Source organism: Amblyomma maculatum, chromosome 4, assembly GCF_055883805.1.
Source record: "Amblyomma maculatum isolate TAMU_Amacu chromosome 4, ASM5588380v1, whole genome shotgun sequence".
Taxonomy (NCBI): domain Eukaryota; kingdom Metazoa; phylum Arthropoda; class Arachnida; order Ixodida; family Ixodidae; genus Amblyomma; species Amblyomma maculatum.
Genome location: NC_139347.1, coordinates 161,661,751 through 161,689,028, shown reverse-complemented (window position 1 = coordinate 161,689,028; position 27,278 = coordinate 161,661,751). Strand labels below are relative to the sequence as shown.

Genomic DNA, 27,278 nt, shown 5'->3' with positions numbered 1-27,278 from the left:
TTTAGGCTCGCAAATTAAAGGGTAGGCAATTACTTTTTAGCCGGAGATTTAGTCTTTGACAAAGATGACATTTTGAAAAGTTCAAGACAATAAAGCACTTGCTGCAGAAGTATGCAAAGTTGGTGTGCACGGCGGGCATGTTTTTCCTGAGTGCAGGAAACCTGACTGATGCTGATTGCTCCAATGAGTATTGAGTGGTGTACAAGCGCTGCAGCTATATTTATGCAGTTGCTGTTCTCGGCTACTTTGAAGTATGCCGATTATATGCCTCCTAAATATACTTGAGTTTTTTTTTTATTTCAGAATGGTGTTACGCTGCTGTTACAGAATAAACCTTGTATGCTCAAACCATATAGAGGAGATTGTTTTTCGAATTCTCCTTGATAATATTACACAGGCAAAATCGACCCAAATGACTGGATCCACATTTTGAGAGAAACTTCACACTAACACCTTTTTAAATCCTTCCAGGGTTATCCTATTTTAAGATATACAATAGTTTATTTTCTTCTTCTGCGCCGCAGATCTCATTTTTCTTCACCGTGCAAGGAGACGCCGCTTCGCAGCTTAAGCTTGGTGTTCGCACAACCAAAGATGGCCCTTGGAAGATCGTCTGGAAACAGGCAAAGCCCACCGAATTCTTTCACTTTATTGAGGGGCTTGTGCTGCTGACAGAGGACGCTCCCTTTCAGGTGAGGCATGTTGCGGTAGATTGTCCTGCTTCGAATTTACATCGCGTGCATGCATACAGTGCTCCATCACCTAAATGTGCAACGCACGTATCAGTGGAGAAACGTTCTATAATATTATTACAGCTTCAGAAACAAGAACTAATGCACTGCACATTGGATAATAAATAAGCCGAGACTGGAGGCAACACTGTGTTTCTGGTATATATCAAACACGGAGGTCGTCAGATAATAATAATAATTATGATTATAATCATTCATTCAATCAATCAATCTTCATTTAATTTGCGCAGGAACAACCATGTGGTCTTTGTATTGCAGCACAAATAAAAAGAAATGCACGCAAGTTTTACACACACAGAACACAAACGAAGAAACAAATAACACATGAAAAGAAACTGGGACGAAAAGAGTCACAGAGAGAAAGAAATCAATGAGTAGCATTTCTTGTATACATAGTGAGAGAATTGTAGAGCACATAAAAAACAAACAAAAGAACAACGATAGATAGAGAGAGAAAAAAAACAAATAACTGTCATTGACTATATTAATATAGAATATAGAGAAATAAACAATCACTCGAGGCGCAACAAATCTGTGGTATCTAAAACACAGGCTAGAAATTCAGGAAAATGCAATAAAGAAACAGAATTGAATGCGGGATGGTAAGATTCGAATACAAAGTTTGAGGATAAAATATGAATAAGAAACGGATAAAAAGCACTTCAAGATAGAACAGCACTAAACAGGAGAAAAAGCAAAACGTGAAGTAAATACAATATTTAGGCTAGGAAGTGGAGGTTATATGTGATTAATTACTGTTTAGAATTCAACGCTACGAACATCCAATATAAATGAAGAAAGCGAGTTTCGGAAGATGTCAATGTTAAGACAAAAAGAGTTAAACGACATCTGCATTCTGTCCAGAGGGGAATGGGAATGAAGAAACGAAGAAACTTGAAACGGTCTGAATTCCCTCATGCTCTTTCGCGGAACGCGCAGTAAGATGTACTCTAAAGCTGAGGGCACATAATGTGGCCATCAAGGTGGTTGTGCAGAAAAATTATGTCTACTATGACACGACGACAGTTAAGAGAAAGAGGATTTAGTGGGGTACTCCTGGTGGAGCGAGAGGACAAAGTTGTGCAAGGAAAGCGATATCGAAATAGCCGTAACATTTTGCTGTACTCTGCCAACCTTGTCATAGTTTTATTTGCAAGTGCCTTTCCAAACAACCGACGCGTACTCCAAAAATGGCAAGCATATGGGCAGGTATAGCTTTAAGAACGGAAGTGGAGTACGGACCTTTTTTGAAAGTCTGCAGACGAATCCCAGTGTGAGCACAGCCCGCTGAGAAATACGTTTAGTATGAAAGGAGGAGCTGATGGTGCGGTCAAAAAGTACACCAAAGTCATTAATTTCATCAACTCTGTCCAACAGCACAGAATTCAGAGAATAATTGTAGAGAAAGCCGTGCGTTTTACGAGTAAATGAGACACCCCTAGTCTTGGAAGAATTGAGGGTAAGTTCATTCTTCTCACGCCAATCAGAAAAAGCAGTTATGTCCGATTGCAATAACCAGCAGTTATGTCCAATTGCAATAACCAGCAACCTTGAAAAAGAATATATGACCTTGAATGTTTTTATGTCACCATAAAGAAGAAACGAGAAGGTCTTGATCACGAAGCGAACGTCATTATAAAACGAGAAAAGAAACGGGCCTGATACAGAACCTTGAAGAACTCAATAATAATAATAATAATAATAATAATAATAATAATAATAATAATAATAATAATAATAATAATAATAATAATAATAATAATAATAATAATAATAATAATAATAATAATAATAATAATAATAATAATCAATCTTTATTTAATGTGCGCAGGAACAAACATGTGGTCTTCGGGCTGCAACACAAATAAAAAAAAAGAAACAGAAATGAAAATGCACCAACATGTTTACACACACGGAGAGAACACAGAAGAAGAAATAAATAACACATTAAATGAAACTGAGACTAAAAGTATCACGGAAAAAAAGTAATCAATGAGTAGCATCACTTATATACTCAGTGAGATAATTGTTGTGCACATCACAACAGAAAGAAAAAAAAATATTGGTATGTAGAGAGAAAAAAAACAACAACAAATAACTGACATTGATTATAGTAATATAAAAATATACATAAAATAAACAATAATTCCAGGCGCAACAAGTGCGTGGTACTTAAAACACAGGCCAGAAATACAGAATAGTAAAATAAAGAAATAGAATTGAACACGGGACAGTAAGATTCGAATAAAAAGTTTAAAGCTAAAATATAAGAAACGGCTAAAAAGCAGTTCAAGATACAGACAGCGTTGAACAGGAGAAAAAGCAAAAAGTGAGGTAAATATAATAGTTTAGGCTAGAAAGTAGGAGTTATATGTGATAAAGTACTATTTAGAATACAGCGCTACGAACATCCAATATAAACGAACAGAGCGAGTTTTGGAAGATGTCAAGGTAAGGACAAAATGAGTAAATAACAATAATAATAATAATAATAATAATAATAATAATAATAATAATAATAATAATAATAATAATAATAATAATAATAATAATAATAATAATAATAATAATCAATCTTTATCAATCAATCAATCAATCAATCAATCTTTATTTAATGTGCGCAGGAACAACCATGTGGTCTTTGTGCTGCAGCACAAATAAAAAAAAAAGGAAACAAAAATGAAAAAGCACGAACATGTTTACACACACAGAGAGAACACAAAAAAAGAAATAAATAATACATGAAATGACAGACGAAAAGTATCACGGAAAGTAAGCAAACAATGAGTAGCATCACTTATATACACAGTGAGAGAATTTTTTAGCACACCAGGAAATAAAGAAAAAAAAGAAAAGAACGGTAGATAGAAGAAAAAAAAAACAAATAACTGACATTGATTATAGTAATATAGAAATATACATAAAATAAACAACCCTTCCAGGCGCAACAAGTGCATGGTACTTAAAACACAGGCTAGAAATACAGAATAATACAATAAAGAAGTAAAATTGAACAAGGGGCAGTAAGATTCGAATATAAAGTTTAAAGTTGAAATATAAGTAAGAAACGGATAAAAAGTAGTTCACGATACAGACAGCATTGAACAGGAGAAAAAGCAAAAAGTGAAGTAAATACAATTTAAGGCTAGAAAGTGGGAGTTTTAAGTGATAAAGTACTATTTAGAATACAACGCTACGAACATCCAATGTAAATGAACAGAGCGAGTTTTGGAAGATGTCAAGGTGAGGACAAAAAGAGTTAAATAACCACTGCATCCTGTCCAGAGGGGAGTGGGAATGAAGAGGAGAAACCTGAAATGGTCTGAATTCCCTCATGCTCTTTCGCGGAACGCGCAGTAGGATGTACTCTAAGAGCTGAGGGCACATAATGTGGCCATGAAGGAGTTTGTACAGAAATATGATATCAAGTCTGATACGACGGCAGTGAAGGGAAGGAAGATTCAGTTGGGTGCTCCTGGTGGAGCGAGAGGGGGAAGTTGCGCAAGGAAAGCGATAATGAAATATCCGCAAAAATTTTTTTTGTACTCTGTCAACCTTGTCCAAGTTCGATTTGCAAGTGCCATTCCAAACAACCGACGCATACTCCAAGACCGGCAGGCATATGGACAGGTACAGTTTTAGGAACGGAAGTGGAGTATGGAACTCTCTCGAAAGTCTGCAAACGAATCCGAGTGTGCGCATAGCCCGCTGAGCAATGCGGTTAGTGTGAGAGGAGAAGCTGAGGGTGCGGTCAAAAAGTACACCAAGGTCATTAATTTCATCAACCCTATCCAACAGCACAGAATTCACAGAATAATGGTAGAGAAAGCTATGTGTTTTACGAGTAAAGGACACAACCCTAGTTTTGGAAGAATTGAGGGTAAGTCGATTCATCGCACACCAATCAGAAAAAGCAGATATGTCCGATTGCAACAACACGCAATCTTGAAAAGAATGTATTACCTTGAATATTTTTATATCATCAGCATAAAGAAGAAACGAGGAGTTCTTTATCGCCGAGGAAACATCATTAATAAAAACGGAGAAGAGAAGCGGGCCTAGTACTGAACCTTGAGGAACTCCACTCGTTGCAGGGTAAACGAAAGAAGTCTGTCCATTGACACTGACAAAGCAGAAGCGATCAAGGAGATAGTTGCGTAGGAGGGCTACGAGTGAGACTTCAACGCCAGAGAGTAGAAGTTTTTCAAGAAGTAGTGAGTGAGTAACAACGTCGAAAGCTTTGCTCATATCACAGTACACAGTGTCAACCTGACCCCTCTGAAGGACTGCTGCAGAGGCATACGTCATAAACGTGACTAGGTTGGTAGAAGTAGAGCGACCCGACATGAAGCCATGTTGATTCGGTACTATGATATGTTTGAGATGGAAGGAAAGTACGCTGTGCAAAGCTAATTCGAAAAGCTTAGAGGTTGCACATAGAAGAGAAATCGGACGATAATTGGAAACATCAGATTTGTTTCCAGACTTGAAGACAGGAAACACGCGTGCCATTTTCCACACGCGAGGAAAGGCAGCATTTTTTAAACAGTTATTAAATATGGCAGTCAGTACTGGTACGAAGATATAACTGAAGGCTTTTATTATGGCAGCTGGAATGCCATCAGGTCCAGGAGACAAAGAAGGTCTCAGACGCTTAAGACTCTCACTTATCAACTCCTCGTCAAAGAGAATGGAATTAAATAGTGCACCAGATGGGAGGCAAACGGAATCACAATGTGGATGTTTGTAAACGGAGGAAAAATGTTGTGCAAAACTGTCGGCAACATCCCGAATTTCCGAACCCTGAGAGTCAACTAAGCTGATACTTAAATCTGATTTAATGGAACGCTTGCGAACGTAACGCCAGAACTGACTAGGACGATTTGAGGCATTCCTCTCTAAAGACTCAAGATAGGAGTCGTAGTCCCGCTTGTATAAGCGTTTGCAAAGAGAACGCACACGGCGAAACTCATCTGCCCAATTGTGAAACCCAGGGCGTTTCGCCTTACGATGGGCCCGTTCCTTGAGCTTTAACGCCGTTATTAGTTCCCTTGAAAACCAGGAAGGGAACTTCCTACGCGTAGGAGTATGCAAAGGGATGTACCGACGCATACCATCAAGAACTATTTCTGTAAAGCGACTGACTTGTCCATCTGAATCATTAATGTCATTTAAAAGGGACCAGTCGACGGAAGAGAAGAAATTGAAAAGACCGACATAATCACCACGTGCATACGCGAAACGGGGCGAATTCCACACTCGATCTGAATTAGTAGAAGGTGAGGCAGAGAGAGCAGTAGTAACTAGAAGCGGAGGGTGAAATCTGTCACAGCGAGTCAGCGGTATGTCTGAACTCGAGACTCGAACACTTTCAAAATTCGATAGACAGATGTCAAGAATATTACCGCAACAGTTTGCAATGAAATTGTGTTGCTGCAAAGAGTTAAAGGCTATAAAATCAAGTAGAGCGTTACACTTACTTAATATGTAATGATTGTTGTGAGAAGAAATAAGTGAGTTCCAGTTGATACCAGGAGTATTAAAATCACCTAAGATAAGAAGTTTGTGTTTGCTATGACGGGTTATAACATGTTCGATTGAGAGCAGAACATCATCATAGGCTGAAGGAGGTAGATTCGGAGGAATGTAGAAAGCTGCAAGTAAAAGTTTTTCATATCGATTTAAAGTGAGCTCGAGCCACACACATTCTTCAACAGTTTCCAGATCGGAACATCGAACACACTTCACAAAACTGTCAATAGCAATGAGCACTCCACCTCCTCTTGATTTGGGACCTGTTTCAGGGCGGTCGCTACGAAAAACAGAGTAATTATTTGGAAAGAAATCATTGGAAGGAATATCACTTGACAGCCAGGTTTCGGTAACCACAACAGCGGTATAACAAGAGGACAAGACGCTAGAAAAAAGTTCTGATCCCTTAGTCCGAAGACCTCGGGCGTTTTGATAATAGATATCCAAATTAGGGGCCACTGCAATTTTGCGTCAGTTCAGAGGGATGAAGCATATCGTCGTAAAGCTTCCCACGAAAGTCCTTGTATATGCAGCCCATCGGCCACATCGAAGGCTCAACAAGCTTACTGTAGGATTCTTCATCAATTTCAATATGGAAGGACGAGTAGGAGTCGTACCTTGTTTTCAGCTGCCGGCAGGAAATGGGAGTAATATTCACTGATTTTAGATGGTTGGTAAGGTCTACCGATGTAGTATCGGGACTGAGTTTAGAGACGAAAATAGTCTTCGGACGCTTCTTTTGGTAAATGGCAACGTTCAGGACAGATGTGCTCGATGCGCCAGTAATGGCTCGACTTCGGTGCTTCTTCATCGCACTGGGTAAGTCAACCGCACGGCGAGGAGCAGAGGCAGAAGATGAACAGGTAATATCTCCAGGAGTCATCCCTCGATGAAGAGCGGCGGAGTAGTCCACAGATGGCTGCTCCTCACGGGTAGGATTGCCCACGGAGACAACGAGAGGACGCTCGACGAGAGGACGCTCACACTGCGAAGCAGCGCACCGCACAAGCTCCTGGCGTAGGCCGTGAACATCGGAACGTAGAGAGGCGATAACCTCGGCTTGTTGTACGAAAGCCCGCGAGATCTCTACACGAAGGCGCTCGTTCTCTTCCCGTAGCTGGGCAACCTCATCGCTCAGAAAAGAGATTCCCTCAAGCGCGTCGAGGAGGAGAGCCCGTAGCGAGGCAAACTCACCGCCATGTTCGCCGGTCGCGGCTGAAGGGGGAAAACCGGTCGGGTGGCTGGGCAGGAGCGGGTCACCAGGGACTCTAGCACCACCGTCGCTAAGCCTAACACCGTCAGGCGACGACGACGCACACAAATTACACAAGAATGGCCGAGAGCCGGACTTCAGAAGTTGCAGCTCGTCATCCGCCCAGGTGACGCACTTCGTGTGAACACGTTTCGCACAGTCGGCACATCGTAAAAACTGCTGCTTGCGAAAAAACGGGCGGGAGCACAGCGCACATGCGTCCTTACTGGGCGCCATCTTGGGGAAATAATAATAATAATAATAATAATAATAATAATAATAATAATAATAATAATAATAATAATAATAATAATAATAATAATAATAATAATAATAATAATAATAATAATAATGGTTTGGAGCAATAGAAAGGAGCAGTATCTCTCACACTGGTTCTGTGGACAGCTGAACAGTACTGTAAGGGAAGGGAGAAAGGTGGGAATGAAAGAGGAAAGCGAAAGAGGTGTCGTAGTGGAGGGCTACACAGTAATTTCGACCATATGGGGATACTTAGCATGCACTGACATCGCACAGGCCCACGAACGCCTGTCCGTTTGCTGTGTGATGTCAGTGCCCGTTAAATACCCCAGGCGGTTAAAATTACTGCAGTACGAATAGTGTTTCTTACATACCACTTCCGATCTTCCAAGATGAAAGGAAGGAAGGAAAGAAAATCTATTTAGCCCTTAATTAATTTGGCGGTTTTTGGGACGTCTTCAGAGGTGTCTCCTTGTTGCCTACAAAAGCATTCTCTGCCGACCTTGCCCACTTCTACAAAATGGTCGGTTGCCCTCAGTCCAAGGGTCCGCTGGCCACTGCCGCCCGTTGAGCTCGCTGTACCAGGCCTGGCTGGTTTTCGCAGCGGTCGCTAGACAAGAGAGTCTCCCGTTGCTCCGCACACGTGTTTCGAATTTTGGGGACCATGTCTATGTTTTTACAGGCCCATGTGATGTGACATAGTGTGGGTTTTTCGTCGAACCACGCACATCTGTCCGCGTATATGGTAGGGTGCATTTTGTTTATTTTGTGTAGGTTTGGGTATGAACCTGTCTGTAATTGTCTCCAAATGACAGCTTCCACTGTGTTGAGAGAACTGTGCGGTAGGTGATATCGCATTCTTCTGCCTCTGTAGTTTTCCAGTATGACCGAGTATACCTTGACTCCTTGAAGGCTGGCAAACGTTCTCTGGACTCGTCGGATGCTCGGAAAGTAGTGTATGCTCGACCTATCCTGTCGGCCTCTTGGTTCCCTGCCATAATTTTGTGTGTGAACTTGCTTCCTTCGTGGTTTCTAATTTTGTCAGTCGTTTCGCGGAGTATATGAAGTGCGTGACGACCTGTCCTACCATTCATGTATTTTGACAGGCTGTTTGTGAGTCCGTCAGTATCATTATCGACCGCCCGGTTCTATAGCCCTCTGCCACCGCTAGAGCGACGGCTACTTCCTCGGCCTCTGCTACCATGCAGTGTCGCATAGACGCGCTGGTCACTTCGCGTAGAGACGAATGGACCACCGTGGCCACTGCAATTTGTTGTGTCCTCCTCTCGAGGACGTGTCTGCATACACGATTGTGTCTAGAGGAGCGTATGTTTTCTGAATGTATTCGCTCCTTGCTTCTCTTCTGCCTCGGTGGAGATTAGGGTTCATGTTTCACGGGATTGAAGCTACCTTGAGGGACTTGCGAAGTTCGTCGGGGATCGTTTTCGTCCTCGCTATTTCTCGCACCTGCTCGCGGTTTCCGACTCTCTGTAAGAGCTAGCTAGCTCTTACAGTCATTGTCTGCAGCAGCCTGAGTTTTTGCGACTCAAGCTGCGCCTCGCGTAGCTCTTCGAAGGTGTTTTGCAATCCGAGAGCCTTGTGTGTTTCTGTCGACGTGTTTCCCGGTAGTCGGAGCGCTGTCATATACGCTTTGCGTAGCAGGGCATCCGCTTGTTGTATTTCGCTCTTGTTGAGGCACTGGTAGGGTAGGCTGTATATAAATCGGCGCACTACCAGGTTTCTGACTAGTTTTAGTGTGTCCACTTCGCGCATGCCATACCGCCTGTTGGCGAGGCGGTTGATAATGCGTGTTACTTGTAGCGTTGTTGCTTTGAGCAGGGTAAAAGTGCGAGTACTGCGTTGGTTAGATTGAACCCACATACCCAATATTCTTATTGTTGTCTTTTCCGGGATGGACATTCGTTACAGGTAGATGCTCAGTTTCAGGTCCTCACTGGTTGGGACCGTCCGGTTTTGTTTGCCTCTCCACACTCGAAGCAGTTCCGATTTCTCGGTCGAGCATGCGAGTCCACTTTCTCCGAGATATTTCTGTACACAGGAGGCCGCTTCCTGTAGTTTTTCTTCCTTTTCCCCGAGGGAACCGGTGGTCATCCAGACTTTTATGTCGTCTGCATACATGGCGTGCCTGGTGCCTTCGATCTTCTCTAGTTTTCGGGCTAGACCGATCATAGCTATATTGAAGAGGATAAGTGAGGTGATTGATTGACCTTTGGGATGTTCCTTTTTTTGGCGCGTGAATTTTTTTTCGATGGAAGGTCTTCCATGCCGTTGATGGCAGTTCTATCTGACAGGAAGGCTTTGACGTACCCGTCGATTCTGCGTCCGCAGTACAGGTCGTCTAGGCCTGCAAGGATCGGTTCGTGATTTACGCAATCGAATGCTTCCTTCATGTCGAGGGCCATTATGATATTTTCCCCTGTTCGGGGCACGTTGCGGAGCACATCTTCATGTATTCGAAGAAGCACGTCCTAAATAAATTAAATGTTGAGAATGTCGAAATAAATGTGCTATATAGAGAGAAAAAACATAGAAAAGATGGTAACCATCGTTTTTTTCACTGCCACCTGGCAGCCCATATATTAAGCTGTCTCCCGTGTAAGAGCAAAACAATTGATAAAATGTACGCCAAAGTGATGAATTTGGAGGGCCAAGATAACTGGTTTTGGACAAATGTATAAGTTCAAGCTATGATATAATAGGCGCTTAAAGACTAAAAGTAATTTCAAGTAATATAACATCTTCTAAAGTACCCTAATGTGAAAGTGACATTTTTATTTGAAACTGTATGCGCACACCAAATGAATCCCCGTATATATCAGCAGATAAGGGATCTAATAAGAACTCGTTATATTAGCGCTGAAGTTTCACGGAGCGTGTAGATTCATTCAAGAACCTCCGTGTATGCCGAGGCAGAGATCTCACCGAACTTAAATTGCAGTCCAAGCAGTGTCGAAAGACACTAAGGCACTCCTTCTTAGCTCAGTGGAACAACACAGCAGCCGTAATCGGTTAACATGTAGGAGGATGATGGATTTAAACTAATACGCATACTTCAACGAAATTAATGACCCTTTCTCCTAACAAAATGCTATCAGAGCATCAGGGTGCGTAGGTTGGGTTTTGTATAGGGGCGGCACAAAATGAACGCAATTGGAAAAGCGTACTGCCCCCTGTCGTTCTTTCTATGAAGTATCTATTGTTACGGAAAGCTAAAAGCTGAAGACATTTAAAGGCATTTCAAAATGTAAAACAAAAACCTTGCACATTCGAAATATAAACCTACCCCGCACGTAGCGCAGCATGGCGGAAAATTCTTAGCACAGGCGCCGATAACAAAACGGATAAAACCGCCACATACCATGAGGGCGGAGGCATTATAAAAAGCTTCACACAGAAGTAAAGGCGATTTCAGGCATACATGCTATGGGGAGAGTACTGCAACTTAACCACTGCAATCAATTGAACCAACTCGGAAAGCATAACGTTACACCACTGAGGCAATCAGCGCGTGCGTCGGTGACGACGTAAGGTAGTGACAGACGGTAGTGATAAGTGGTAGCGCTATGCTGTCTATATAGCATATCATGATCCACGATGCACTACGGCGGGATCCACTGCACATGCTCAGATATCCTTGGCGATGACGCATGCCACGAGCTGGCTGACAGTGCGCCCTGCTGTGTGGGGGCCAGTCTACATGTACACAATGACGGTGACGCTAGCGGATAACATTAGCGGATCCCGGACCACGCTGTAACTGTGTTAGCCCACTCCGTCCATCGCTACCAATAGACTCTTTACATGACCAAGCTGAACGGTGTAAAAGACTCTTCCTCAGAACATGTATATACACCCATTTGTTAAGCGGATGAGAGGATTACGTGCTTGGTGTTTATAAAGAAAATTTAATTGCCAACGAAATTTGTCAAGTACCAGTGGAGCTTCCGGCAAAATATGTGAGCGTAAACTATGCGGATTTCACGCTTATCTTCCGGTGCTGCAAAGTGCTGCTTTTCTTTTATCTATCAAGTGTAACTATTGCGCAAATTGAATACTGGACACTGCAGCGCAGCAGTAACAAGGTAAAGACGAGAAAAGATGCAAGCCCCCACCCCATTTTCTCGGCCGATGACGTTGTTGTAAATTCAAAAGAGCTAGATTGGGATTGCCGTTGTTGTGTTGTCGTAGTCTATTTGGACGAACCGACCGTGAATAACGTGTAATGATGGGGATCTACAACGGACGCGACTTCTAAATCGCTCACATTAGTGCCAGTCCTTCACCGATACCGATTTCACAAGGACGCCGTAATGTTCTTGCTTGCGTAATATATGTTTTTTTGTTGTCTTGAAATGAATTCAGTATTTTTATCTGCCTTTCAATTAGGTGGCTTTCATCGGAGAACACAATCAGCCTGGCCAGACTGGTTACATTGCCATAGACGACATAACATTCTGGGAAGGCTGCACGGCTTTCCATGGTGGTAAGTTGAGTTCAAAAAGAACATGACCTTTTGTGAGCGCCTTAAACAGTAAAACCTCCATCGCATAAGTATATTAAAAAGCGATCAGATTCAAATTATTTCTTATTAAAAATTTTAGTCTTGTTTCCTCTATTCGTTTCACCTTTTCCGGCCAAAGTTATACACAAGTTATTCTTTATCGAAAACTTTGGATTTTCTGGTGCGTAGCCTTAAGATTGAGAATATTGGTTAGAAAAGAACGTATTATACATCGCAAACTTGTTTTTGCGTCTTGCTTCACAGTTTTTACAGCCTCAAAAACATTTTAGGCATATATAATTGTTTTATAAAGATATGATTTTGCACCTTCTTAAAGCCGCCCTACCTCTTGGTGAAAAGAAGTCGTAATATTGTTGAATTGTTATTGATGGATTTCTCAGCGTCGATTCGAGCGAATGTCTTTAGAAAGGTGACAAATTCCTAGAAGGACAGAAAAATAGAATACAAATTCTAACTAAACATTCAGGTTAGCATCAAATGATAGAGCATATAAATTGAACTTCAAAGGAGCCCTTTTTAATTAGGTAAATTTTGTAAATTTGAAAAACACCCGGCACTTCCACTTGCAAATTTATACAACTGCAGCTGTGAAGTTTCTTTCACGCCTCTTCGCGAGACACTTTTTCGCCGGTTAAATGTAGCTACTACCAAAACACGAGGAACACAGCAAGGTGAGTGTGGCCACATGTACCATGGTTCGCGTCATTGAAGCTGAGCAAATAAATGACTGGCTAAAAGGAAAGACGCCAAAAATAGTGCTGATTCTCCTCCCTCAATGTCTTTGAGCTTGTATTCAGAAACACAATATGTTTAAGATTACAGTTTTAAGAGACTTTCTATTAAAACCGACGCAGGCACCTTTTATTGCGAAAGCAATACTACCCGCACTTTCAAGCCTTCGCGTGACCCTGCTGCAGTCACCTCTTACCCACGTGACGTTGTGACGTCATACCCCACGTGACACATGGACTGGCAGTAGCTGCCAACTTGGGTCCCTCGTTTCAAATGGGACGGTTATGTGAGAATCAGCCTGCTAGGACCCTGGCATTTACGTTACCCCTATAGGGCACTAAGGCACGTTCATGTTGGTTGGTTAAAGCGGGGCTTTATATGTAGGCTAAGGAACAAGAAAAAGAGAAGAAGAACGTTCGGTACACCCGCAGCTAATGCTGTCGCTCAATATTTGGTTCAGCAGCGCTGAACCCTTGTGATTTTTTTCACGACTTTCAAATAAGATTATGATGGACGGTGTTTGTATTCGTCAGAACAAGACTATATGTTCGGGATTTTTACTTTTTTTTAGGCTGAATAAGGACATCTTTGTTCACCGATGCCTCATACGCACGAGGTGCCATCAAGACTATGAATGGGTGCGCATTATTTAAAGTTAAAGCAAGATCAGCTCCTTATGGTTTCATGAGCGGTTTATATTTATGGCCGCTCAAGAGAATTTCGAAATTGCCTTTCATGTTCAGTAGGAATTATTACTTTCCTTCCATCAGTATGCGCAAAGGCACGAAGAATTCTTTAATTTCCTTCTTTTGCTTCCATTACACTGCCGTCCTCAGAGCTACCACCAGCCCCGGTGCCAACCACACCCCCGTCCCTATGTGGTGAAAAAGAGTTCGAATGTGCGGACAGTGGGGAATGCATCCCGCAGTCCCAGGTGTGTGACTTCAAGGTTGACTGCCCCAACGGAGCGGATGAAGCAAGATGCGGTATGTGAAAACATTTTACCATGCACTTTTACCATGCACATTTTAACATGAAACATTTTACCATGCACATTTTACCATCCAATGAGCCTCTTTGTTTCGTAAGAAACTGTTTGGTCATCAGAAAACAGTATTGTATATTGCTTTGCGGAAAGGTTATGGAAACAAACCATAAAAAGTGATATGACGACGACTTATTAGAGTTGGATTAGATGCACATTACTGTAATAGCCCCAAGGTTTACACCTTGAGCTGCGAAGCGTAGACAAGAAAACTCAGTATTTTTACTGTTACTTAGTAATGTAAAGCTGTTTTTGCCATGTGATGGGGCCCGAGCACCCTCAAGTGAACTAGTGTTCACCTTTTGTTTCGGGTCCCTTATTTATTCTTGAAGTGCAAATAAACTCAAAATTCAAAATTCAAAACATAGTCATGTTCCAGAATGCTATTAAATGTATGTATGTTCATTCCTTTAAGAGTGCGTACTTGCTATCATGGCTCTCTTCTCCTACTGCAAAATAGAAACGGTGAGCTTCAATACAGCGTATCATTACGACAATACTATAGGCGTTATCAGATCAGCTGAAACATAAAACTTAGCGTCAGTAATTATCACTTGCAGAAAAACAAATTCATCGACACTCCAGCCAATATTTTTAAAAATTAGAAGCGCCCCACCTTTCTAGTAAAAAAGGTCCGTTTGGTAGAGGGTTAGCAAATATGGGTCCGGTGAACTTAAAAGCTCATTGTAACACGACACTTGATAATCAATAACGTGGTCGAGAGGGCGACTTCCCCGCACACTTCCTGTAAAAAAGGCTCATTTGCTATCATTGTGCTTTGCTTAGTACATGTTGACCATCACCCGTCTGTGACGTAACCAGCATGCGATGCGCTCTGCTGACATCGGCTGAGGTGAAACGAAGGCTCAAGAACGATAGAAATAGGCGTAGACAAATAGTCTTGAGGCAGATTTCAAATCTACCCCGCCGGGGTGGCACAGTGGTTACGGCGCTCGGCTACGTTTCCCAAGGATACGGGATCGAGTCCTGGCCTTCGCGGCCGCATTCGATGGAGGCGAAAAGCAAGGCGCACGTGTGCTGTGCGATGTCTGTGCACGTTAAAGAACCTCAGGTGATCGAAATTTCTGGAGTCCTCCACTATGGCGTCTCTCATAGCCTGAGTCGCTTTGGGACGCTAAACCTCACAATCCAAGCAGATTTCAAATCTTATAAAGCGCTTATATGAAGCCGTTTTTTACGATGAGTACCAGTTGCCTTACTGCCTTCGTGTCAAGGCAGACATACTGAAGGAAGGACACGAGACAACTGTCTAAGCCCTAAATCCAAACAGCCCAGTTTACGTCAGCGATTTATTGACAGCCTGTGGGCGATGACGTTACCAGCCGGATCGGGCGCCAAAGCCGTCTCGAAACATGGGCATTGACCACCTGATGAATTAGATGGATTGCAGTGCGCGTTCTGCGTTCAATAGCAGCGCCACAATAGATCTGTATGACGTAGAACAGATCATAAATGAGCGATATGTTCTTCCACTAGAAGAGCATTTTATTGCGAAAGCAATGCCGATGGATGGATGGATGGATGGATGGACGGACGGACGGACGGACGGACGGATGGATGGACGGATGGATGGATGGATGGATGGATGGATGGATGGATGGATGGATGGGATGGGATGGGATGGGATGGGATGGGATGGGATGGGATGGGATGGGATGGGATGGGATGGGATGGGATGGGATGGGATGGGATGGGATGGGATGGGATGGGATGGGATGGGATGGGATGGGATGGGATGGGATGGGATGGGATGGGATGGGATGGGATGGGATGGGATGGGATGGGATGGGATGGGATGGGATGGGATGGGATGGGATGGGATGGGATGGGATGGGATGGGATGGGATGGGATGGGATGGGATGGGATGGGATGGGATGGGATGGGATGGGATGGGATGGGATGGGATGGGATGGGATGGGATGGGATGGGATGGGATGGGATGGGATGGGATGGGATGGGATGGGATGGGATGGGATGGGATGGGATGGGATGGGATGGGATGGGATGGGATGGGATGGGATGGGATGGGATGGGATGGGATGGAATGGAATGGAATGGAATGGAATATAGGAGCGTCCTATTTGAAACGGGGTGGTAGCAGTAGCTATCATGCTCATTTTTCTCCCTATGTCTTAATTATTGATTTAGAATGGTTAACTAAACCATCATTCTATTTATTAAATTTTATTCCTACATTACTAACATTATTTCACTTCTCTGCTTTTAAGCCACCAATCTTCCAGTCGTTTTTTGCTAGTTTCCACCACCGGTTTATTCTCCCGGCCACTGTTATCTCTAAACTCCAGAGCTTCAGGAACAGTGATTGCGCCTGCACCAACTTCCGGATGGATACCATTACATTCGAGTATAATATGATCAATTGTTTCACGGGAGTTTCCACATACAGCACATGCGTCATCTCCATTCTTAAATTTCTTTTTGTAGCTGCGTGTTCTAAGGCACCCTGATCTAGCTTCAAAAGGTAGGGCATTGCCTCTTGAGTTATCAAAGAAATCTTCCTTCTTATCTGCATTTTCCACTTTCGGTATAATTCCACACTCTGTTTCTTTTCCCTCGAATTTATCCAATTTTTACCTTCTGTGTTGTTCACCTGTTGCTTAATGCTCTTTATTTCTCCGTCCTTGTTACTAGCATACTTACTAGTTAGTTTCCTAGTTCTTTTCCTCCATTGTGAGTCAACGCTTTTTAGGTACAGGTATTTAAATACTTTAGCTGCCCATCTGTTATTGTCGAATTTCCTCAGGCGTTCCTCATATAATATTTTACTTTGAGCTTCCCGTACTTCGAAAGATGCCCAGCCCATATCTGCCTGTTCCGCCTCATTTGTAGTTTTGCCGTGGGCACCTATTGCTAATTGTCCAACGGATCTCTGATTTGTTTCTAATGTCAACTGTACCTCTGATTTTAGGCACAAAACCGCATTTTTGAAAGTAATTCCGGGCACCATAATTCCTTTCCAAATACCCCTCAGAACTTATTACCTATTGTATCCCCACAATGCCTTATGCTTCATTATCCCGGCATTCCTTCGCCCTTTGGCCTTAAGTGATTGCTCATACTTTCCAATGTATGCCAATCCTTCGTTTACCCATACCCCCAGATATTTATATTCTACTCTAGGTGTTTCAAGGCCTTGTGTTTTAAGACCCTGATCAGTTGAGCCATTTAAAATCATCAGACCCGCCTTAACTGCGCTGAAACTGAAGCCTAGAGCGTCCCCTTCGTCTCCGCAATACTTACCGAGAGTTTGCAATTCTTTCAGACTCTCAGCTAGCAGCACAATATCGTGTGCATACATCAAACCGGGGAGGCGCTGCTCTACCGCCTTTACACCTAATCTATATGATAGGTTAAAACCTAGGTTACTATCTTGTATCCTCCGTTCCAGGTTTATCATATAAAGCATGAACAGCACCGGTGATAGAGGACAGCCTTGTCTTAATCCTTTGCATACTTTGACATCCTCCATACTTCTTATGCCTTCCCACGTAATTTCTACTTTGTTATCCCGGTATATTTCCTGTAGGAACTCTATTATCTCATAACCGATACCTATGTTCCACAGGAGGTCCCTGCTTACGTTGTCGTACGCCCCTTTTATGTCCAGGAAGGCCAAATGCAAAGGTCTATTTTCCACTCTAGATATTTCGATGCATTGGGTAAGCACGAACAGGCTATCATCTAAGCGCCGACCATTTCTAAAGCCGTTCTGAAGTTCTCCGAGTATCTTGTTACTTTCAACCCATGCTTGCACCTTTAACTTCACCGCCTGCATGGCTAACCTGCACATAATAGATGTTATGGTAATCGGCCTGTAGGATTTTATGTGCATCTGTTTCCTTTCCCTTTATAAATCAAATTCGTTTTACTCTGCCGCCAGCTGTCCGGAATTTGCTTATTCGTTATGACTGTTTCCAGAGTTTTTAACAACGTTTCCTTACCTTTTGAACCGAGTTCAATAATCAGCTTGATCGAAATTCCATCTATTCCTGTAGATGTGTTTTTAGGAATATTTTTTTCTGCCTTTTACCAGTTTAGATTGGTCAGTTCTAAGCTGCTTTGTATTCTGCTACCTTGTGTTTCTTCCTGATTTGCGGAGATTACCCTATCGTCACTCTTAAATGACTCAGCAATAACTGATGTAATGTAGTTCACTGCATTATCTCCCTTTAAACAATTTCCCTCGTTATCTTGAATCCGATCGTGCTTTCTTTGATTCTTCTTCCCTAGCCAGCTTATATGGTTCCAGAATATTCTTGCTCCGCCTCTAGACGCATCGTGTATATCAGCCATCCAGCGATCGGTGGACTATCTTATTTTACTTTGGACGAGGGCCTGCTCTTGAAGTTTCTTTTGTCGATATGATCCCCATTTTTGGTCGATTTGCTCCAGAGATATTTCTGCTTTCTTTGCCATTCGGTGTTCCCTTGAAGCCGCCCGTCGTTGTTCAATAGCTTCCTTGATTTTCTTCTTCCACCAGCTCCGTGGGTTCCTCTTTCCATTCCAGCGGTTTGCTACTTTAACCTCCTGAATTTTCCTCCTTATGAGTAGTTCTACCTGTTCATAATCCCAGTCTTCCATGGGGCATTTCTCTATTGCTTCCTCTATGTCTGCTGCTATCTGCGCTATTTGATCGTCGTTTAATTTTGCGTTTACGTTTTGTCTAAGTTCCATTTCTCTTTTGATAAAGGGCCCCATCTGCAGACTAATACGTTTATGATCACTTCCCAGACTACACTCCCCTTCTTCGTCTACTTCCATTTTTGTGACCTTGCTATAAATTTCCTGTAACATTAAACAATAGTCAATTGGAATTCCCACGTGATTTGGCCTTCACATTTTGTTTCTCTATGCCACAACAGCGAAAGCGCGACCTCTGGCGACCGCAGGTACACGCCGTGAAGAGGCGTAGCTACGGTCTCCTCATAAACAAAAAATCAGCCTGCCATGACATTTGAATTCACGTTACCCCTATGCCACGGGCAGGAGCTGCAAACCTGGTTCGCTCCTTTCGCATGGGAAGGTGATATCGGAATCAGCCTGCCAGAACCGCTTGCATTCTCGTTAATCCTACGACACGGAGGCACGACCATGCGGCTTGGTTGAAGCATGATTTTATATGTGGGCTGGTAGCTTACGCTCTCGCGCCATGCCGTTAGAGGATGAGCTTACGTATCCCCAATAATGTAGCACATTGCACTGATAGGGCATGATAAGGGAATAATGTAGCAGGCAAAAGAAGCTTCCGCCATTGCTTTCAACTAGGGTTACCCAGAGCTAAACCACAACTTTTTTTTTAAACAGACCGAAGATGCGCACGACGTCGTTCTCCCATCTGAAATAGAACGCGAAAACATGATCCATACAAACGCGCAAAACAAACGAATTTCATAACTTTTTAGCATTTGAATCGCTAACCATACTATATACGAATGCTGCTAGTCGTTAGAAATTGGCAAGAGCACCGAAGAACGCTTCAAAAAGCAAACGAATTTCAAGCATTTTATTTGCTGACCAGTCTATATAGGAGTACTGCTATTCTTTCAAAATTAGCAAGAGCACTGAAAAAGACTATCACAAATAATGCTGCCTACTTTTAAGTTGTATTTTCAAAAAGCTATAATGAATGTGTGTTGTGCAGTCAGAAATACCTTGAAAACACGCTCTACCGCTGAGGCTTTTTTTTTTTTTTTTTGAATGGCTAAGCTGTTACGAGCGGCAGACATACTTCTGCGTGCTCCATATTCTGCGGCAAATAACGCTGCAACATCTACACGCTGTTTATAAGATTAGACTGGAGCGCTCCCATAAGCAGGGCATTAAGAAATTATACACAGTAGCAGTGGAGAAACTTCATGCTCACAAAGACAAGAATCCCTTGCGCCGTCACCTGTTCAGTGTAGTTTTATCTTTTCTGCTCTTCCCTTTGAGAGAACTAGTTTATTTCGTAATGCTGTCGGGGTTGCCTTTCCTCCTTTTCTGTGGCATACGACGGAAGCTTTCATGAAATGGATGACCTTATGATTATATACTGTTAAGCATGTTAGAAAACACGTCTTCTCAGAGTTTTAGGTAATTAACCGCGCATACAACATTCCCACAGGCCGGCAGCAGTACGGTTTACCTTTTCCTACATTTTTTAAGAGACATCCAGAACAACAGAACAGAATAGGAGGAAGGACTGACGAGCATGCGGGGTTGGTTTTGTTCTGTTGGCAGTAACTGCACCCTGCTATCCATTATGCGCGCGGACGTAGATATATTCTTACATATTTAACTACTGCATTGCCTCAGTTGGCACATGTCGATTCCGAGCTCAATGCTCGGGCATTCATTTTCAACATCTGCTGGAATGTATATAGTTCCTTTTTATAATGGTAGATTTATCATTCAAATTGAAGCGTTAAAACCAGGTTAAGGAGGTGACTTTTGAATATATTCCTAAAATGGGAATCCTAATATTCACTACTATAGCAAAACTAGAATTGGCAATCCATTTTAAAGGGCAAATAGTGCAAAAGACGAAGACGGAATCCGAGGAACCAAAGAACAGCGCTCCTCCTGTCGTTCATCTGCTTATGTCTTCGTGTTTTGCTTTCATTGTCTGCCCGTAAAAATTTCTGTTCAACCCAAGCCGTTCCGATGTCTGCAAGCGCCTCTTTGCTTTATAAATATTACGTTGGACTCAAGGAACGCGACATTAACGAAGCCGCAGCAGAGGACCGTGTACACAGCCACGGGTCTGCTTCTTATACACAGAACTACGAAACCAATTGCAGAGACAGAAAGAGTCAGAAAGCGATTCGGTTTACGAAGAAGCGGGAGTTTCACTAGCAGTAATGTGCAAAAGTAAAAGTCCGCGCTTTCTTGACAGGCTGTAATACCATTTAACGCCCACTGCCATCAACTGCAGCATGTGACAGTGATCAGGGGAAGTTCGATGATTTAGCGTTATTCGCGAATCGTCATGATGTGTGCAAAATACTTCCCGACCGACCCTTTTTTATTGAAGTTTTGTATCCGGTTTTACAGGAGCTTGCGAGTTTTCAACAGACTTGTGCGGTCTGGAAAATGAGGATCAAAACACGCGCTTCGGATGGAACTGGACAACAGTGCAAGAGGGCAGGAAGAATACTTTTTTCCCCACAACAGACAGTCAGCTAAGCGAAGATGGCGCCTACGCTGTATTCACACTGATGAAACCAGGTGAGCACCATTTGAGAGATACCCTACATGTTAAGTCTCGCATGCTATCTACCCTTTTTGGTCGAAACTAAATTAAAAAGAAGGAAAAAAATTGCTCGTTGCACATACACGTGCCAGTGCTGAATATTTCGCAATCTATATTTGTTTTTGTTCAAACGCACACGACGCATGGTTCAGTTCTATCAAAAGCTGCGTTTCCTGCCTAACTTCCCCTAGCGACAAACGGGAGAAATTTTATGAAACAAATAAGGGCACAATTAAATGGGTTCATTCCCGTTTTTCCTGCAGCTTAATGAATTAGTGATACATTTTTGAGCTTCACAAAGAGGCAGCAGTAATCTAGTCCTGTTAGAGACTTTTTTTCTTTCTGTTTTTATATACAATTTACTGTAAGCAAATTCATTACTACCATACTCTTCAGGACTGTGTCTCTTTATGGCTGCTATAAAATGGATATGTACTTTACCAGCCGCAAGGTATCGGTGAACCTAGCCAGAACGTGCCATGAAATGTTAATGTAGAGAAGTGGTGGAAAAATGGAATAAGCTTGATTGAAATTAATCAAAACCTTCCATGTATGTGTTTTATTTTTAAATTGCTTTGAGATAAACTGTCGAGAACAAATCCCCATTTAACCTAGCGACAGATTACAAGAGGAGAAGGAAGAAGAAGGAAATAACGCGCACATGACATGAACCTGTAAAATGTAAAGACCATAGTAATAGGAGGGACGGTAGAGGGAAACCTGTTGGTGCGGCAGTCGTCCGTATGAAACACTGTTTTAGAATGCATTTGTCCCGGAAAAATTAAGTAATGCTGATAGCACAAGCTGCGCAATGCATAAAAATCGAAGATTGTATAGGCATCTCGGATTTGTAATAAGGGAGTAATTACTCATTGCATCCATCCAAGCGCAGCCTTTCTGATGTTTATTAGAAATTCATTTTTCTACATTGCTCCTGAAATGCGATGAGAACTCCATGTCGTTATTCGAAATTTAAAAAGTTGTTTAGAAGCACATAGAACACTCGCTTGATTGCTCGGTTTTGCAAGCCTAAGCATTCAGTGCACTCGACAATTGTGATTGGCTTTCACCAAAGTGCTCAATGCTACCTTAACCAAGTAGAAATATTAGTTTTAAACAGTGTAGCAGCACACTTTCAGATTATTCTAGAACGTGGAAACATTTGTTCATAATACAGATGCTCATATGTGGCATTTGGTGTCATGAAATGAGAACAGACAATATATATTCAAACAGAGATATTAATAACGCATATGATGGCTGTTTAACTCACTGATGTGTGCATTTAAAATTGCAGATCTGCCTAAAAGTCGCGCCAGGTCTTTAATAACGCCAAAGCTGGGAGAGATGGCCCACTCCTGCGTTGTGAGTTTCTACACCTTCGTCCCGAATAAACGTAAGTGTTTTGATTTCTTCTCTTTCGCTGTCGGACTATTTGGGTTAGGGTAGCGAGGATGAGCGTCGCGCTGACGCAGTGCGCCTAAGTTTTTCCATAACTAGATCTGGTGTCCATGCTTAGTGACATTGGACATTCAACGAAGCGTCATGACTCTAAAGCGCAGCTTGCTCTTATGGGCATTTCATCATGAAAGCTAAGGCTGTTGATATTCGGGATTGGCGTCAGACGTGTTTTAATTACCGGAACCATTTAGATATTCTCGAGACGAAATTGCGAAACTGGTTCAAGTAAGCGAGTACTCGTCAAACGTTCCGCACAGTTTACGACTGGTGTTAGAAATTGGGATGTTCGGGCAAAACCTAAGGACCATACTGCCAGCTACTTTCACAGATAGACCTTGTCTTTGTTCATAACAGAAGACAGTAGTTATACGCAAGTATAGCTAACACCATATTGTGTTTTTAAAAATGCAGCAAAAGCAAAAGATGAAAGGACACACGCTTTGCTAAATCTGCACAGGATATTGAAAACCAAGAATACAGATAACAATAGCGACGTTGAGAGGGAAGGTGTTGTCAGATCAGCTGAAACGTAAAACTTATCGTGAGTAATTATCACTAGCACAAAAACAAGTTCATCGACACTCCAATCAATATCTTTAAAAAGTTAGAAGCGCCCCACTTTTCTAATAAAAAAGGTCCGTTTGGTAGAGGGTTAGCAAATATGGGTCTGGTGCAGCTCATTGCAACACGACACTTGATCATGAATAGCGTGGTTGAGAGGGCGGCTTTCCTGCACGCTTCCTGTAAAAAAGCCTCATTTGCTATCATTGTGCTTTGCTTAGTACATGTTGACCATCACCCGTCTGTGACGTAACCAGCATGCGATGCGCTCAGCTGACATTAGCTGAGATGAAACGAGGCTCAAGAACGATAGAAATAGGCGTAGACAAATAGTTCTGAGGCAGATTTCAAATCTACCCCGCCGGTGTGGCACAGTGGTTACGGCAATCGACTACTGTTCTCAAGGATGCGGGATCGAATCCCGGCAATGGTGCCCGCTTTTCAGTGCAGACGAATATCAAGCCACCCTTGTGTTCTGCAATGTGAGTGCTTGGTAAAGAACCCCAGTTCGTAGAAATCTCCGGAGCATCCACCACGGCGTCTCTCATAGCCTGAGTCGCTTTGGGAGGTTAAACCCCCTAAACAAACCAAACAGTACCGACGACGATGACGATGCATGTAATGAAAATAGTTCTGTAAACTGGTCAGCATTTTCCCCTCTTTAGCTCAGTCGCGTATATTCGTATAACATGTCTGTATTTTTTATTCCACATTTAAGCAAGTGAATAAAGGTATTTACTTTTCTATAAGCGTTTCATTGCCTTTAGCCGCGAGAGTTTGTTGAAGGAGTCTTCAACGTTGACCCGCCTGAGAATCTCGCATGTCCGCTCACAGCAGCGACCAGTTACTGAGGCAGCTGTCAGCTATGAGCAGTCGTAATCTCTAACTAATATATTATTGCTTTTATGACAACGTTCACGCCTACGCTCAGATTATTAACACACAGCTGACCTCAGCAGCAGCGGAAGTCAATGGGTTTACAAACTGGTACGAGCTGGCTCTGAACTGAAAGCCAGATAGAGCCGTTTTATGCCACTTGGCCACCACTGAGACCTGCTAATGTCCAACCAACTGAAGCCAATTACAATCAGCTAAAGCCATTTGCATTATTTTTTCATCCATTTGAGCGAATATAAAGTTTGGTACTTTGAATAGCGAAATATGAGGCTTTCTTTGAGATTAGGTAAGCGTACGTTCATGCGAACAGCTTTTGAAGAACTCGACATTGCAATACATACGCTTTAGTTTTAAGCCACAGAAAACTAGGAAGACGCTTTGATTATTTTTGGGGCCAAATCTCAAAATCCACCATTTCGTTTTTACCTTATTCAAGGGGGGTGCTGAGAACAAAGCGCCCGGCTAATTTGTACTCTTTCAACCCTGGATAATCCGGCCATGGACATACCTCTGTGTTTCTCTAACCTTTTCCTGGCTGGTCCCCCTACTGCTATCCAAATATTTGCTTGCCAATTTTCTTGTCTGCCTTCAACATTTTGTGTCACCATTCCTCATGCAGAGGTAGCTGAAGACTCCTAGCCCACCGCTTTTCTCCAATTTCTCTCAATCGCTGCTCAAATGCTATTCATGCTGCCAGCTTCTCTGCTCTCAAATTATGACTATCCCAGGTCACTTTGCACGGCCTGATATGGCGTATTCCTATGAGCTCCCAAACCAAGCCCACCTACCCCGCACAGCTTAATGTCCAACCGTGATCAAACCTTCGAGCTTGCCGAGAAATGTGGCGCCACCTAGCGGCCGATAAAAGCAAGCAATGAGGCGGGCGAGTGGCAGGCCGCCGTGTATCTTTCGGTCGCTGTGTTCCTTTTGTGTGTTCGCACTTTTAAGCCACTGAGCGTGATTTACTCATTTAATGTTCTCACTGAGCTCGTGCGGTGCTTCTGCTGATACGGATGTGGACAAGAATAATAATAACCGCAGGTGCTGCCGCATGAAAGACTGCCACAATTCCGAAGGATACCTAAGAGTACTCCTTTCCGGGTAGATCTTTAAGGGAAAAATGTGGAAAGAAGGTGGACAGCGGTCGTGTGAAAATGAATTCGGTAAAATTCGTTCGCTATTAGCCTTAATGGCGTACAGACGCTAAGGGGCGAATAAAACGATTGTGCATTGATTAGAGAAAACAAGTTAAACTTCTGATTCAGGCCACCGCGCACCGGTTGCAGCAGTCGCTACTGTACGCGCACCGCGATGTAAAATTTGGCGGCTACTTGTATGTGCTGCGCAGGATCGAGGGGAATTGTCCGACATTTAAAGTACGAAACGTCCAGACAAGCAACAAAGTTGTGGAGTCGCAGTATCGAATTCCAGCCGCATTTCAATACCGGAGGCTAAAAAAAAAATAAACATAAGACGCCCATCTGCTATCCATACTGCGACGTCTATACCAAACGTAACGCCCAACGTCCGCTCGGAACTTCAAAATACAAGTATAGACTAGCGTAATTTTTGGTAAATACACTTGTTAATTTGGCAAAGAAGTCGAACTGCGATGTCTGGAGGCCCTTACATGAGACCTTGGCCACGGAGCAGGAACCTCGTACTTAGCTCCGCACTAAAAGCCTCTTGTACCGATTGCGCAAGCTGATCAAGAGTTTCTATTTCAAGCGATAGAGTTTTCTATCATTAGCAGCATTATATGCATGCTCGTTTTATTTTATGGCGCAGGCTAGAGCAGCTCAGTGCTTGCACTGTGCCAAGGCGCCCGTACAGGGTACTGCCCCTGCCTTCCTGCATCCTCCGCGGCCCTGTCGAGAGCTGCGCGCGACAAATAAAAGGGTTTGGAATGGTATGAAACTGTAAAGCGAAACCGCGTAGATAACACCATGCTGCTGCAAGCCTAAAAAAAAAAAACACTCAGTCAATAGCTTTACCAATTCCTTCCCAGCTTAGCAATGTTTGGGCGTAAAGTGTGCACGTAATAGGTCAGTGAAAATCGCTGTTTGCTCTCTCGAAGCTCAACGTCGTATATGAGCACTCGAGCGGCAATTCGCGGAGAGTCCCGATTGTCGACAACTTTCACGTTCTAAGCGCGACCATTCTCGAACAAGTGCCGTCGTTTCGTCGGCATCGTTAATCGAAAGTAGATCTCAAAGCATTCGATGGCCCTAAAACAACAAAAAATGACGACCGGCATGCTTCCTGCCGGACAACGCGAATGCAACCAGACCGCGCCGACCCCTTCAAATTACTCGGCGCCGGCTTTAGCGGCGCTGAACCCAGCGCTGCAGTGGCGCCGTCTGGCCACTGCAGGTTGCCTATATACCTCTTCCACGCATACTTCTGGCTGACAACCAGTGAATTGCACTTAGTTCGAGGAACCCTCTAAAAATGACAAATTATATGTTCCCTAAAAGCATATTCGCTTCCCAGCACAACGCAGGGAATGTGTCACAAATATTCCTAGCTTGGAAAGTGAATATTTAAATACCCCCTTATTAGTGCCGAATCTCTTGAATAGTTAGCTTTTGCTCATGTAGCTAGACAATATAATGCCAGTAGTGCGTGTAACCCATACGTGTTCCAGCAGCCTCTGTGCATTTACATGCTAACCTAAATTGAAATTAGGAGCCTAAAAGTGTAAAGAGTCATTTAATTATGCCAGTATGAGAATGCAATAAAGTAGCTATATGGTTCTAACTGTACTTTCAGATTCTGCATGGCTCTCGTTTGGAGTTTTGCCCCAAAGGACAGGCAGTTCCAAACGGGGTGAAATGATAGTATTGGCGACAATAACCGGAAGCCGTCTTAAGGACCGGTGGGCGAAAATCACAGCAAAGGTTGGAAACTGGAAAGCAGGAGCAAGGGTGAGCTCTTCCTCTTTTCTTCAATGTGAACTGCACTAAGTAAG

General features: G+C 43.0%; 1 protein-coding gene across 1 annotated transcript in view; it reads left to right on the top strand.

Moving 5' to 3' along the window:
- The window catches only part of LOC146193376 (MAM and LDL-receptor class A domain-containing protein 1-like), a 204,074-nt gene that overhangs the window by 114,372 nt on the left and 62,424 nt on the right, over positions 1 to 27,278 (top strand). Inside the window, 6 exon segments of the mRNA XM_084600530.1 lie at positions 525 to 692; positions 12,202 to 12,298; positions 13,906 to 14,055; positions 21,190 to 21,363; positions 22,686 to 22,784; positions 27,080 to 27,234. Coding sequence (XP_084456656.1) covers positions 525 to 692; positions 12,202 to 12,298; positions 13,906 to 14,055; positions 21,190 to 21,363; positions 22,686 to 22,784; positions 27,080 to 27,234 — 843 coding nt within the window.